Source organism: Sebastes fasciatus, chromosome 8, assembly GCF_043250625.1.
Source record: "Sebastes fasciatus isolate fSebFas1 chromosome 8, fSebFas1.pri, whole genome shotgun sequence".
Taxonomy (NCBI): domain Eukaryota; kingdom Metazoa; phylum Chordata; class Actinopteri; order Perciformes; family Sebastidae; genus Sebastes; species Sebastes fasciatus.
Genome location: NC_133802.1, coordinates 6,844,589 through 6,860,101, shown reverse-complemented (window position 1 = coordinate 6,860,101; position 15,513 = coordinate 6,844,589). Strand labels below are relative to the sequence as shown.

Below are 15,513 nucleotides of genomic sequence, written 5' to 3'. Positions count from 1 at the left end.
GCCGTAACGGCGCATCTTTTTTACGACAGTATTGTGGAATATCTGAGTGAAAGGGGCTAATGGCAACAGTGCTGACAAAGCCAACAGTGTTTACCTTGGGGGGTGGGGGAACCTGAGGATAGGGCGCTACACTTCCGCAACGACGCCGTCGGTCGGGATGGTGTTATCAGCTGTAACCGCTCTATGAGCGCAGAGCAATTAACGACCCTAACCTTAAGCAAGTGTTTTAGTTGCTTAGCCATAACAATGCCTTAGCCGTGGCAAATTTGCCATAACCATAACCTTTCCTTAACTTTAACATACTGTATTTGCCACGCGCAGATATTGTAGAGAGCAAGCTTTAAAAAAACGTTTGCATTGGAGAAAAAAAAAAGTCCCTGAACTAGTTTGGGGTTTTGCATAATCATCCAAGATCTACGTTTTTGTCTGATTTGAGGTGATTGAAGTTTGTGACAGCATTTAACATTTGAAAACTCTGACATCTTTTGTTTAATGAAAAAAATGGATTTCGTAGAAAACTAGTTCGTAGTTGTAGTAGGGCCATCGAAAAGTTAATGCGACAGTAACGCGGTAACGCAAAATAGTTTTAGCGCCACTAATTTCTTTAACGCAACTTGCGATTTTTAGGCTGCAGCGGGCTCAGTTTTGAAGCTAAAGTGAAGATACTGGCATCATATGAGACTAGAAAATCTAAAGAATCCATTGGTACCAACCATATCAGAACTTGCGGAGAAGGAGGCTAAATATCGCTCCAAACTTATGCTACATTATGGCGAGAAAAACTGGCATGGACATTTTCAAAAGGGGTCCCTTGACCTCTGACCTCAAGATATGAGAATGAAAATGGAGTCTATGGGTACTCACGAGGGTTTCTGGACAATATCTGTCATTGTTTTGGGTTGTTAACTGATTTCTAATAATAAATATATACATACATTTGAATAAACTAAGCATATTTTCCCACTCTAAAACTTTCTAAACTTTATCCCATGTTAATAAGAGTATTAAATACTTGACAAATCTCCCTTTAAGATACATTTTGAACAGATACAAAATGTGTAATTAATCACGATTAAATATTTGAATCGATTGACAGCCCTACACTGAACGTAATCTGGGGTTGCATTTAACATTTGAAAACTCCGGCTTACTTTTGTTTAATGAAAAAAATGGATTTCGTAGAAAACTAGTTTGTATTTGTAGGTATCAGGTATGAAAAAAAATATTGTTTTGGATACTCGGTTATTGTATTAGCACTAGCATCGAGACATTTCAGATGGTACCCAACTCTATTCATCCATCTATCAATCAAGCTCTCAAAAATAATTCCACAAATGCTTTTTCTTAGATTTTCATACTTGTATAAGGTCCATAACAATACCGGCGGAGACCAGTCCGAGCCCCGACACCAGGTACGGCACTATAACCTGGGCGGCGATGAGCCAGGAGCTCTCTGGTAGGAAACCATGTTCTGATCGAGTCAACTTCCACGTCACGCCACGTAACTTCTTGCCCTGGTAGCGTAGCTCCAGCTCCAGACGAGTCACCACCATGTTGAACGAGGGGGTTACTTCAGCACTTCAGTTCAACGTATAGTTATCCCATGATGAGTGTAACTGCAATCAAAGCGTGAATGCTTCTGATGTGTCCAAATAAACTTGGTTTGAGTTTCACCTGTCCTACGAAGTGAGCAGAGCGAGTGCTGAAGAGGAAACCAATCAATGCTGTTGTCCTTGATGTTTAAAAAAGGGCACGGGCAAAATGTTTGAAGAACAGAGACACAGGATTTGTGAACGCACGGTTGATACAGTCTCGAAGGATTACGAGGAAATGACTTTTCTTCAATCTTTCTCGACAATGAACGAGTAAAACGACCAGCCTTTTACCTCTGAGCAAAATTTAAAAAAAAGGTCATCAGCTACTGCCGTGTCTTCAGATGTTCAGATGTTCAGAAGTGAAAATCAAGTGAGACAAGTTAAGAGACTGTCACTTCCATTTGTTCCGATTGATTATCTGTTTTCCCAGACAAAATCAAAGCTAAAGGCTTTATCACCAACGTGAGGGCAATGGAGCGTGCCATCTTTGGCCCAGTGGTGAGTCAGCAGTGATGAGGTATCCATTTGTCACCCCCACTAGGGAACACAGTCATTAACACCACTTCTTACTCATCGGTCACAACGTGACGAATATTGTGATCGTACGAGCTCAGATGCTCCACATCTGCAGTCAAAGTCTGTCTGTCTTCTTAAGTAAAGGTTAGTAAGATGGCTTTGACATCCACGCAGGTTAGAGGGAATGAACCTGACAATGGAGAGTTCAGATTTCAAAGTAGTAGTGGTTGAGTCCGGTTTCTCTGATCTACTCCAGAATCCATTTGATGTAGTTCAAAGTCTTTTTTAATGGAGTTTTAGTGTTTGTTGGATCTGGTCCTCTGTCCATTTGATCCAGTCTGAAATCCGCTTGACCTCCAGTGTAAAAGGCACAGCTGTGTCCAGAAAACGATAGATGACAGCTGAATGATTGACAGCGGTAAGAAGATGAAGAATAGTCCAAAAGGTCTCAAGAGTTACAAAGCAGCAGGATTCCTTTATATCCTCCTCTGTTTTAGCAGGCTCACAACGAGGGTGAAGTGGAAAACAAAAAGAGCTTCGTGATTGTCAATAAGATTTTCAAGAGGTCCACTGACAAGATGCAGCAGCCGGCTTCTGGCAGGCTGGAGTGCTCCTTTCCTCCTGTCAGCGTCAGGGTAGTCCTGCTCCCTCCGCTCTGCTCTGCTGTGACGTAGCAGAGAAAGAGGAAGGGCCGTCTGCGCTGCTGCCCGACATGCAAACTCATGAGGGAAACAGCCGGCTCACCGCCTCCCCTCTCCCTCTATTTCTTGCTGCGTGTCTGCCTCTCATCCCACCTCGCTCTTTCCATGTGACATCCCTCTTTTCTACGTCGGCCGGTCTCGCTGCGTTACTCCCTCTCATCCTCTCTCTCTCCACATCGTGACTCATTCTTTCTCTCAGTCCGTTCATCTCAAGCTCGGGTCCACCTGCTATATTTGCATGTTTTGCACTGTGATCCTGTCACAGGCCCCGGTACACTTTGTAGGTCACCAGAATCTACAAATCACTTTAAATACTTGACAAAATCCCCTCTAAGGTATATTTTAACAGATTAAAAAAATGGACAATCATGCAATAAATCGCAATTAAATATTTGAATCAATTGACAGCCCTAATATCAAGTCATTAATTTGATTCCAATTTCACTAGCTTTATGAAAGTGAAATTGCTTTTTAATTGATTTTACTTTTTTCCTTCACTCATGACGCACCAGGAATCAAACTCCGTCACTAGACTGTTAGGGGTGAAACATTTGACTAATTTATTTCTGTAAACTATCAATATGGTATAGTTTCCATTTGAAAAAGAATATTTACTCCAAATAACGTTTGTGTTTATCAAATCAATGCATGGAGATGAAAATGAAGTTGTATTATAGTAAACTATTTAACCATAAAAAATATACTTCACAATGTATCTTGTCAGCTTCAAATATGGTACAAATATCCTACTTTTTCTTTCTCCAGCAATTTGGTATTGCACTTTCACAAAGTCTGGGGACTCACAGGAGACAGGTTAAAACAAGATTCGGTCAAAATCGAGTACATGGCTGGACCGTGTATGGTCAGTCTGTGAATTTGTGGCCAAATTGTTACACATATAGTCAGTGGTCATGTCTACAATGTTAAATCCAGTAATGGTACATGCCCACAGCCTACGTCCTTTCCACACTTCCCATTCACTGTGTAAGCAACCGTGCTGTACACTTTTCCAATTTCATGCGTTTCAAATTTGTATCAAATGGTGTGTTTAATCTGATAACAATGCAATAAATCATGGATTGGAAAAGCTAGCAGGTAATACCAGCTGGGTCTAATTGCTACACAGAACTTTCACATCCAGCCTTTAAACTGCAGAAAGAGCGCCAGTGTTCATGTGAGACTGATATTAGCAGTTAATCTTCCTATTGGCTGTTTATTCCATACAAGCAACCACACCATCTGATTGGATACAAGAAGAGCCGTATGTCATCAGCATGGATGCACCGTTGAACGCTCATATCTAGAAGGGAGCCCGCAAATTTCAGAAACTGATCTGAAATCTGCAAAAAACTCTCGCGCGACTTGCTGAACGACAAACTATCCTGACCTTAACTATTGGAGATCAATGGCAAACCATAACCAATCAAGGTCAATGCCTAACCTTAACTATTAGAGATCAATGTCTAACCTTAACTATTGGAGGTCAATGCCTAACCTTACCCACTCAAGGTCAATGCCTAACCTTAACCATTGGAGGTCCATGCCTAACTTTAACCATTGGAGGTCAATGCCTAACCTTAACTATTCAAGGTCAATGCCTAACCTTAACCATTGAAGGTCAATGCCTAACCTTAACCACTCAAGGTCAATGTCTAACCTTAACCATTGGAGGTCAATGCCTAACTTTAACCATTGGAGGTCAATGCATAACCTTAACTATTCAAGATCAATGCCTAACCTTAACTATTCAAGGTCAATGCCTAACCTTAACCATTGGAGGTCAATGCCTAACCTTAACCACTCAAGGTCAATGTCTAACCTTAACCATTGGAGGTCAATGCCTAACTTTAACCATTGGAGGTCAATGCATAACCTTAACTATTCAAGATCAATGCCTAACCTTAACTATTCAAGGTCAATGCCTAACCTTAACCATTGGAGGTCAATGCATAACCTTAACCATTGGAGGTCAATGCCTAACCTTAACCATTGGAGGTCAATACCTAACCTTAACCATTGGAGGTCAATGCCTAACCTTAACCATTGGAGGTCAATGCCTAACCTTAACTATTAGAGATCAATGTCTAACCTTAGCTATTGGAGGTCAATGCCTAACCTTAACCACTCAAGGTCAATGTCTAACCTTAACCACTCAAGGTCAATGCCTAACCTTAACCATTGGAGGTCAATACCTAACCTTAACTATTAGAGATCAATGTCTAACCTTAGCTATTGGAGGTCAATGCCTAACCTTAACCACTCAAGGTCAATGTCTAACCTTAACCACTCAAGGTCAATGCCTAACCTTAACCATTGGAGGTCAATACCTAACCTTAACCATTGGAGGTCAATGCCTAACCTTAACCATTGGAGGTCAATGCCTAACTTTAACCATTGGAGATCAATGCCTAACCTTAACCATTGGAAGTCAATGCCTAACCTTAACCATTGGAGGCCAATCCTAACTTTAACCATTGGAGATCAATGCCTAACCTTAACCATAGGAGGTCAATGCCTAACCTTAACCATTGGAGGTCAATGCCTAACCTTAACCATTGGAAGTCAATGCCTAACCTTAACCATTGGAGATCAATGCCTAACCTTAACCATTGGAGATCAATGCCTAACCTTAACCATTGGAGGTCAATGCCTAACCTTAACCATTGGAGGTCAATGCCTAACTTTAACCATTGGAGGTCAATGCCTAACCTTAACCATTGGAGATCAATGCCTAACCTTAACCATTGGAGGTCAATGCCTAACTTTAACCATTGGAGGTCAATGCCTAACCTTAACCATTGGAGGTCAATGCCTAACCTTAACCATTGGAGGCCAATGCCTAACCTTAACCATTGGAGGTCAATGCCTAACTTTAACCATTGGAGATCAATGCCTAACCTTAACCATTGGCGGTCAATGCCTAACCTTAACCATTGTAGGTCAATGCCTAACCTTAACAATCTCGCAAGAGTTTCCCCAGTTTGTGGGCTCCCTTCTAGCCACTACCCTGTTGAACTGCACAAACTGTGTTTTTTTGTCTCTCTTTCACCGACAAAGCCTTCTCCTTTATCACTTGTATGCAATAAATTAAACATAATAAACATAGTCTTTGGCCCTCCCACAGTCTTGGTCTGTGTTGTAACAGATTGGCATAAAAAAAATTTGTCACAACATTTACAGCATAGAACGCCCCGGCTTCTGGGAGACTGACAAAGTATGGACACAACACATTCATAAATCTACCACTAAACCCCATTTTACAGAAGACATCAAGGGTGCAACATTTTGCTTCTTATGATGATGATCAACATTTCAATGGTGATTTCGGGCTACAGTGTCCATTTCAAGTAATGTTATGGAGGCGTCAGAAATCCATTTGCATAACTGTGTGATGCAGCCCAAGCTTAGCAAAGCTGAATGAGCCATAACTTGGAAAGCAATGGTGTAGGGTGTAGGATGTAACGTGGGGTATAAGTTGAAGCTATGACAACAGGAAGTGGCTATTTAGACAAGATCCACATCCATCCCAGGCTACAGGAACAATCCTAATTGCTGATAGCGAAGTGCTCTTGTCTTTATCTCCTCTCCATTCAGATATGCTACTCTACATGTCCTTCTACGTCCCCTGTGCTTTGAGACACAGCACTCATGACTAATTGTCTTCCATCAGACACAGGACGGTAACAGATACTGTAGAGGACGGGTGGAAGAAATACTGATGAGCAATAGATGGAGCAAAGAGAATAAGTCACGTCAGGATGGATGTGTGTCTGTCAGCGGAGGACAGAAAGAGGTACCATCTAATCATAAAGCAGACAGCAGTGTGTCTGATTTCCCTCAGCCCAGCCTCCCTACAGACCAATACCAGGGACGCCTGGTACAGAATAAAGACACAACGGGACCACACACAAATAGAGAGGGCTGTCTGGTGGCACAGAACAGAGAACCTTTTGATAGCTTTAACAACAGCTGAGCTACGGTGTTTTTCGAAATGTGCAACTTGAAAAGATATTATCCAAATACTGTATATGACCTGATACAAATGATCCTGCCTGGTATTGTGATTGAATGAATTTCTCAAATCACACTCAGACCACAATGCCTTATTTACCTTTATAGTAGGGCTGTAAAAGTTAACGCGATAATAACGCGTTAACGCAAATGCATTTAAACGCCACTAATTTCTTTAACGCATTTTACGTCGTATTGTTAATTGATTTCAAATAATAAATATATACATATATTTGCATAAAGCAAGCATATTTGCCCACTCCCATGTTGATAAGAGTATTAAATACTTGACAAATCTCCCTTTAAGGTACATTTTGAACTGATAAAAACTGTGTGATTACTTTGAGATTAATCACGATTAACTATGGACAATCATGCGATTAATCGCTATTAAATATTTTAATTGATTGATCTATTACTATCCATCTATACCATCCATCTATCCATCTTACTGTTCGTTTCCCAGCAACACGGAAGCGCTCATAACCAATCTCTCCATACTTGAAGTGGGAATGTGTCCCGACATCTGCTGCTTGTGACCAACTTGTGCCTGCATTTTAGCAAATATTTGATCAATTTTACAAACTAACGTATCGCATTAAGGACGGCAATGCGCTGGGATCAGATAGTCAAGCGAAATAGTTAATACTATATATATTTATATATATATATATAAATGAAACAGTGGCTGTGCATACTTCACATATACAGTATTACACTGCACAGAAGGCTCATTTCATGTCTGCATGAGGTTCAATAAATTGGGAATAAATACAATCACTCCAGTTTTCCATGATTAATGGACTTGCATTCATACCACTCGAAGCGCTCTGAATGAACTCATCAGTAAGGCCAGCTCTGTTCTGGGAAACACCTTGGAGCCGTTAGAGGTGGTGGAGAAGAGTATGATGCACAAACTGTTGTGCGTCATAGAAAAACACCATCACATCCTCTTAACGACCTCCTGGTCAAACAGCAAAGCACTTTACGTAAAAGACTGATCCAGCTCCGCTGTGACGAGGACCGCTACAGGAAGTCCTTCCTACTTGCTCCCATCTCACTGTACAACCAGTCCCCTCTGGTGAAGCTCTACCTATCTATCTATCTTTATCTTATATTTTTGATGTTTATGAATCAGTTTCACATCACATCGTTGTACTGATGAGTTAACCATCAGTGTTTTTGAAAATTGTCATGATAACATCAAGCTACTGCTACGAAACCGATCAGGACAGAGACCTTTGACTTGTGTTTAGCCAATGATGAAGACAGGTAATCAAGGACGAGACAATAGCAGAAATTGAATGGGCCAAAAAATGGGCACATAATGTCAATAAACTAGTAACTTATTAATGGCAGTTAAATGCAACACCCTAAAAGCATCATTACTGGTTGAGAATGAATTATAACAGCTTTGACACACAAGTTATTGAAGAATGTAACAAATATCTACATATCAAACTGTCACTATTCGGGTGTGTTGCAGACACTGTGAGTTCACTATCTCAAAACCATCCTCGTGCACTCACCTGTACACCGTCCAGCACCATGCCAGCCATCACCATGCCCATCCCAGCCAGCAGGTATGGGAAAACCACCTGAAGACAGATAGCAATGGACGACTCCTCCTCCACTTTGGGAACGGACACTTTCGGCTTCTCCGCCGGCTTTTTAGGAGGCTGGAGCACCGGGGGTAAGATGAGGTCATCTTGGCCGTCTATGGTGCCTCCCAGGAGGGCACTCGGACTCTCACCCGGGCTCTTCCCCTTTGAGCGGGACTTTTTGCTCTTTTTCCTCTGGCGGGTCTGTTGTGGTGGTTTATCCTCGCCGGGCATGATGGCGGTGATGGCTGTGACGAGTGGGGCGGTGTTGGCTTAATCTGGGGATACAGAATAAAATGGGATATTTGGTGGGTCAGGTGTTGTATTAAGCCCATAAACTGACAAATAGCAGTAAAAGGTTATCTTACCAGTCAAAAACATGAATAAATAGTAGAGCTGTCAATCAATTAAAATATGTAATCGTGATTAATCACATGATTGTCCATAGTTAATCACGATTAATCGCCAATTAATCACACAATTTTGATTTGTTCAAAATGTACCTTAAAGGGTGATTTGACAAGTATTTAATACTTTTATCAACATGGCAGTGGGCAAATATGCTGCTTTATGCAAATGTATGTATTTATTACTGGAAATCAATTAACAACACAATACAATGACAAATATTGTCCAGAAACTCTCACAGGTACTGAGTTTAGCATAAAAAATATGCTCAAATCATAACATGGCAAACTGCAGCCCAACAGGCAACAACAGCTGTCAGTGTGTCAGTGTACTGACTTAACTATGACTTGCCCCAAAACGGCATGTGATTATTATAAAGTGGGCATGTCTGTAAAGGGGAGACTCGTGGGTACCCATAGAACCCATTCACATTTACATATCTTGAGGTCAGAGGTCAAGGGACCCCTTTGAAAGTGGCTATGCCAGTTTTTCTTTGCCAAAATTTACTGTAAATTTGTAGCATTATTTAACCTCCTTTGTGAGTAGATGGCATGGTTGGTACCAATGGATTCCTTAGGTTTTCTAGTTTCCAATTAGTGGCGTTAAAACGAATTTGCATTAACGTGTTCTTATCATGTTAACTTTGAAATAGTAAAGTCAGTTATACAGTTAAAATGGAGTGTAAAAAGAAATACAAAACATTGTAGTTTTCCTTTAACCTCCAATGAGTTGGTAAAAAATCCATTTTTATTATTTCCTTTACTTACAATCAGTTGATCAACTACATAAAAACCTATTTTACTCTTATATTTAGCTACCTAATTGCAGCTTAGGAAGCTAGCATTAGCCTTCCATAAAAAACCCTTTAGCTACTGCTACAAGAGTTTATACAGTGAAGCTTCAGCAGTGCACTGTATATGAATGATTAACATTACATTACATTGTTGTTTGATGATGAAAGTCAGCTAGGTAGCTGGTTGAAAGGGCTGGTGCTCAGTGTTTAGCTACATGCTTCACTGCACATCAGACGTTTAACATACACACAGTGTTGTGTACAAATAGGAAAACTAAGGATCAATTGACCGGAGGTTTAGGGAAAAGTATAACATTATTACTATTTAGATTCCATGTTAATTATTTACCTGCATTACTTAATGTTTTATTCAGTTTCATTTTCAACTGTCTGAAAGCCTTTTACTGCATTTTGTCAGTTGCAGGTCTCCATACATGAGAGGTCAAATGTACAGTAGCTTCAAATGAAAGCTTAGAAAGATTTGCCTATAAGTCTCCCCAGCACACGACCCAAAAGTAAACCATTCACATCAATCACATTTTCAAATAATGCGACCATTTATCATTCTTCTTTTCCATTTATTAGTCTGGTAACTTATGGAGGACCGGACCTGCCAAAATAAAAAAATATAAGAATAAATAAATAAACGACTCAAAATAAATAAATGTCATTAAATGTAGCAAAAATATTAAAAAATAAATGAAGCCATTCATTTTTATGATTAAATGTGACATAAATTGATATATCTGTTTTAATTTGCATCTCTATTCATCTATCTTTGTATTAATTCCCTTATTTATTTACTCTTCTGTTTTATTTTTTAAATAAATAAGATAATTAATACAAAGATAGATAAATAAAGAAGTCAGTTAAAACATAAATATCAATTAACGTCACATTTGTATCAATTAATTAATATTTTGCTACATTTAATGACATATTTATTCATTTACCTAGTAATTTATTTATTTATGTATTTATTTTGGCAGGTTCCGTCCTCCATAGTAACTGTCCAACATACAGTAGGAGATCTATTCTTTTCTGTATTTCCATAAAAAAAAATCCAGTGGTGTCACTGGTTCTCATACAATATAGGCTACAGTTATGTGCCGTCACCTTTCCCACAGGTAGATCTAATTATCCTGTTGTCTACATTACTGCTTCATTAAATTACACTATTTTACAATTGCTTTGACTCAGTTTTCACAAAACTCTTAAAGGTCCCATATTGTAAAAAGTGAGATGTTCATGTCCTTTATATTATAAAGCAGGTTTAAGTGATATATAAATACTGTGAAAATATCAAAACACTCAATCCATGGAGAAATACACACAGCCTGTATTCAGAAACTGTGCGTTTGAAACAAGCCGTTAGGATTTCTGTCCATTTGTGATGTCACAAATATACAATATTTAGACCATTACACGGTTTTAAACATAAACATACTAAATGTGTCCCAGTTTATTTCCTGTTGCAGTGTATGTTAATGACATCAGCCGACAGGATGTAAATATGGACCCAAGACGTTGCCTAGCAACGCAATTCCGTTGAAATGCGCTAAAACGGAGCGTTTCAGACAGAGGGTGAATACAGGTATATTCAGACAGACGGTATCAGAAAAATTATGTGTTTTTTTAACATTAAAGCCTGTAGACATGTTCTAGTAGAAACACAAAATACAAGCATGAACCTGAAAATGAGCATGATATGGGACCTTTAATGCAAAAATCCTTGCTAAATTATTTAATGCCATCCTTACATACAAAAATGCTCATTTACAAATACCACAACATTTTAGCAGTGATCAAATGCAAATTATTAGAAACACTGGGCCACCATCTGTGACTGTTTTGTGTTTAATAGCATTTCAAATGCAAGTTGCAAGAATGAACCGTTTAGTCTAATAAAGCTGATAATTACCTCATGCGATAGCTGCTTTTATCCTGCATGCGAAGGAAGGACTTCTGCACACTGAGTGTATACGAGGCTGTAAAACCCGTTAGATGACTGACAGCAGCCCATTCATCTGTTTACATGATGGGTGTGTTGATGAACCAGCAGATCCATCCGATCCACAGAGACTACATTAACGACAGGATGCTGCTTAAAACCACAAATATAGATATTTATACGCACAATATAGACGGCAGACTCCCGGAAATCCCGGTGAAATGTCCGACTAGATACTCATCAGAACAACAAAATCAACAATCCTCTGTTGACATGCACGCCTCCACTGCAGGCTGCCATGTCTACAGACCATAATGCCACTGCCTGCCCCCGGTAACCACGGTTACACCACTAGGCGCTTTCTGATTGGATGAACACTGAACTGTGTTGCCCCGCCCCCCGGTGGAGAGAGTGAGCAGCTGCAGAGATCTGAGAAATACTGGGAATGAATGTTAAATCAAGTATTGTGTTTTATTATTAAGTAGTGCAAGATATATGCACGTTTTTCACTGAATAATATAAACTCCAAGGGGTCCAAACTTTTTCATGTCAAGGACCCCCCCAGACAGAACTGATCATATTAACTGTTAGATAGCTGAATTATGGATTGTGTGACAATCACAATGAGTGGGACGGAATCAGAACATGTGAAAAACAATCATGATGAATTATTTTGCTGGGGACCCCACCTCAATATATTGATATATTGATCGTCAGCACCCAGCAGCAGAGCTACGCCTCCACAATTTTGGACTGAAAGCGAGTACCGGACGCCAGTAAAACGTCTTGTAATTGTCATATATTTAATGTCTCTATCGAAATGGCCTGTGTTGAACAATACAATTACTATAAATGCTTACTATTTACTTACTTATTTATTTATTTTTTAAACTTTTTGCCCGGCCGCTTCCCAGAGGAGCATTAAGTGAGCGATGGACGTAAATGGAAGAAAAAATCCAGCACACAGATTTTGAGAGTAATCTCAAACCTTTTCATGACAAAGACCTCCAAAATAGATGTCTAATAGACCACAGAACATGGATGTATAAGAGGCTGTGTCCTGTGCTTTTGTCATGCTACTAGCGCTACTAGCTACTGGCCGATAGCCGGTTGTTTGGGAACAGAGACGTTAATACATCCACCACGGTACAGGCTTACAGCATACAGCCCATGGGTGTATTATAAGATGATAAAAGTGATGAATTACAGCCAGTATATCCATTATTACAGCCGCTTACAGCTAGCAGGAAGCTGGCAGAAACAGATATGTCATTTAAGCGTCCAGGGCGGTGCAGTCCCGAGGGTCTGATGCATGTTCATTATGCCGAGGAAAACAAGTTGATTTACTTAAAAAAAAGAGATCCTCTGATTTACAAACGTCTTTTTATACATCCATGGCCACAGACTCATTGGCGTTTTCAGTCCAAAATGGCAGCAGCGCTACCGCAGCCATCTAGAGGCTAGTTATTTGCTTCTATACTCTTTGCCCCCCCCCCCCCCCCTAGTAGTCCACAGACCCCACTAGGGAAACCATTGTATGTATTACTGAAAGCAAAGTGAAATCAGCTGACTGGCCCACTTTTAAGTCTAAGACATCTATAATTAAAGCTGCCTACACTGCATAGCCATGGTTGCTGCTCTGTTACTGCAATTAAAAAAGAAAATCTGTGACAGGCATTGCTGACAATGAAGACACGAGCTCAGTCAACAGACACTCATTAACTTAGAGTTGAAAAGAACATTACTGCTAGGCTTCCTTGGGCTACCGAAACTGAATTAAGACTATAATGCACAACAGTGGAGACAATTTTCTGTATTTGTATCGTCCTTACCTTTGTCTCCAGGGCTTGTAAGGGTGAAGTACTCAGCTGAGGTGAATGCAAACTCCCAAGAATAACCGCGTGTACGCTTGCTATGCTGTGTGTAAGTGTTTGAGTGTAAATGGGTGTCTATATTAAGGCTGTGTGTATGTTCCGCTTTCCGTTTGCCCGTGCATTTTTGTACATATGTTTGTGCGTTAAGCGCACTGTGTGTGCGTGTGTGTGTGTGTGTGTGTAGTGTGTGAGCCAGTGCGCATGCTTCATGGGGCACCGTCTTGAATTTCATGGCATTGGCAGATAACGATATCCCCCTCCTGTCTCTTTCCATCTCTGGTGGACTGGTGACAGCAGCAGGCAGAGACAACACTTGCACGTCTTCATTCATGAAAGGAATGAATTTTATGACAGTACGCTTTTGTTATAGACCTTTTCTGTTGCTAGGGCAGCAGCTTTGGTCCAAGTTTACTTCCTGTCAGCTACAGCATTAACAAACATTGCAACAGGAAATGCAAAGGGGCCCATTTAGATTGTTTATGTGGTCTCATTTGAAAAGGTCTATAAAGAGTAGACAGGCTAACTGAAGTTGATGGTTGAAGTCAAACCTTGTTTGGATATTTTCTGTTGAGTCAACTAGTAACTGACTAACTTAATAAAAGTAGAATTTCAATATCTATTATCAAAAAATGTCTATTGGATTCATGGCATGTCTGATTTGTTGTCGTCCACTAACCGGCATGTGTAACACAGAACAGTGTGATGATCTTTGTAGAAGCTCACTGTTGCTTGCGATATGACACCACTCCGTGCACATGCTGTGACATTTCATGGTTATGTCACAGTGATGTTGTTTCTTTTGTGGTCTCTGTCTGGATACAATCCCCCACAGAGTGAGAATGTCTCCTTTTACTCCTACAGTGAAAACATATCAGATATCTAGCTGCTCTAACTGCTGGTTGTAACTCATAACTCAGCTAGTAATGTGTAATGTATTGTATAGCTATATTATGCCTCGCTATTCTTAAGATATTCAGTACAAAAGGACATTTTCCCTCTTGTTATGTAGGTAAGCAATAATAAGCAAGGTGTTCGGTCCATTCATTTCTATACCTTGGTGGATAGAGTGCTACAGGAATGAGTCCCAAAACCTGGAAATCAGTTAGTATTTTAGCATTTCCGGTTCCCTCGTCTCGAAGTCAATGGGTTTTCTGAATGGGTTTTTGGGTAGATGCCTGAAATAAGGTCTGTGGTTAACATAAGCTGAAACTATACTGTATATATATCACTGGAAAGCTGAGACTCTTGTGGATCCAATAAGTCCAATTGTATTCATGTGTGATGATGTTAGTAGTAACCCATAGTAGCCCTTTCATTGTAATGAGACCATTTTTTAAAACTTGACCTCACTGTATAAAATGACCTCTGGTGACCTCTAGAATAATCACAGCCTCATGAAACTTCACAACCACAAACTAGAGACCTAGAGCATTCAGAGGATGGATGGCTTTCCTAGGTAGATTGACAATAAGGGGGTTTCGGAAGTGCTCGCCATCCAATTGCTGAAAAATGCAATTCTTGCAGAAATCTCCAAATGTCAAAAGTTTTTGATACCAAATCACAGCATGGCTTTTTCTATGGTGTTCCTCAAGGTCTTGGTGTCTTAATGTGGTATTTTTGGAGGGATTATTGATCTTTTTTTCTTTTTATCAAATCTGGAATGGTAAAAAATGGTTAAATTTAGCACTAAATTTGTGTACCAAATGGTATCTACCCAAAAATTGCTGCAACAACTTATGAGACATAATAGAGCATAGGAATGACCATCATATATGTCTATCATAATATTCTAATGCCTTATACACCATTACAATTTATTTTAAATACATAATTAATTAATTAATTAATTAATGTTTATTTCTGATTTATGACTAGAACAATGACACACGGTGCTGAGCAGCATCTCAAATGAATCTTCAGGTTCCCAGCTTTCAGATGGTGTACACCACTTCTATATCACATCTACTGTTGACTTGCTATCTCCCCCTAAAGACCCCCTGTACCCCCCCTAAAAAAGACAAAAACTGGTCTATTGTGGGTCTCAGAGGGTTAATAGGAAACCA

At 39.8% G+C, this 15,513-nt stretch overlaps 1 protein-coding gene across 5 annotated transcripts in view; it reads right to left on the bottom strand.

Annotated features, from left to right (window-relative positions):
- Positions 1–13,565, bottom strand: part of LOC141772230 (solute carrier family 41 member 1-like) — a 36,883-nt gene extending 23,318 nt beyond the window's left edge. The window contains exons 1-2 of one of the 5 annotated variants that reach the window (XM_074643006.1): positions 13,409–13,565; positions 8,353–8,702 (exon numbers count right to left, since the gene is read on the bottom strand). In XM_074643006.1, coding sequence (XP_074499107.1) covers positions 8,353–8,658 — 306 coding nt within the window. In that variant the 5' untranslated portion in view covers positions 8,659–8,702; positions 13,409–13,565. Of the gene's footprint in view, positions 1–1,358; positions 2,869–2,905; positions 3,048–8,352; positions 8,703–11,546; positions 11,901–13,408 lie in introns of those variants that run through there. The other 4 variants (XM_074643004.1, XM_074643005.1, XM_074643008.1 and 1 more) reach the window with 4 other exon arrangements.
- Between the last annotated feature and the right edge of the window lie 1,948 nt (positions 13,566–15,513).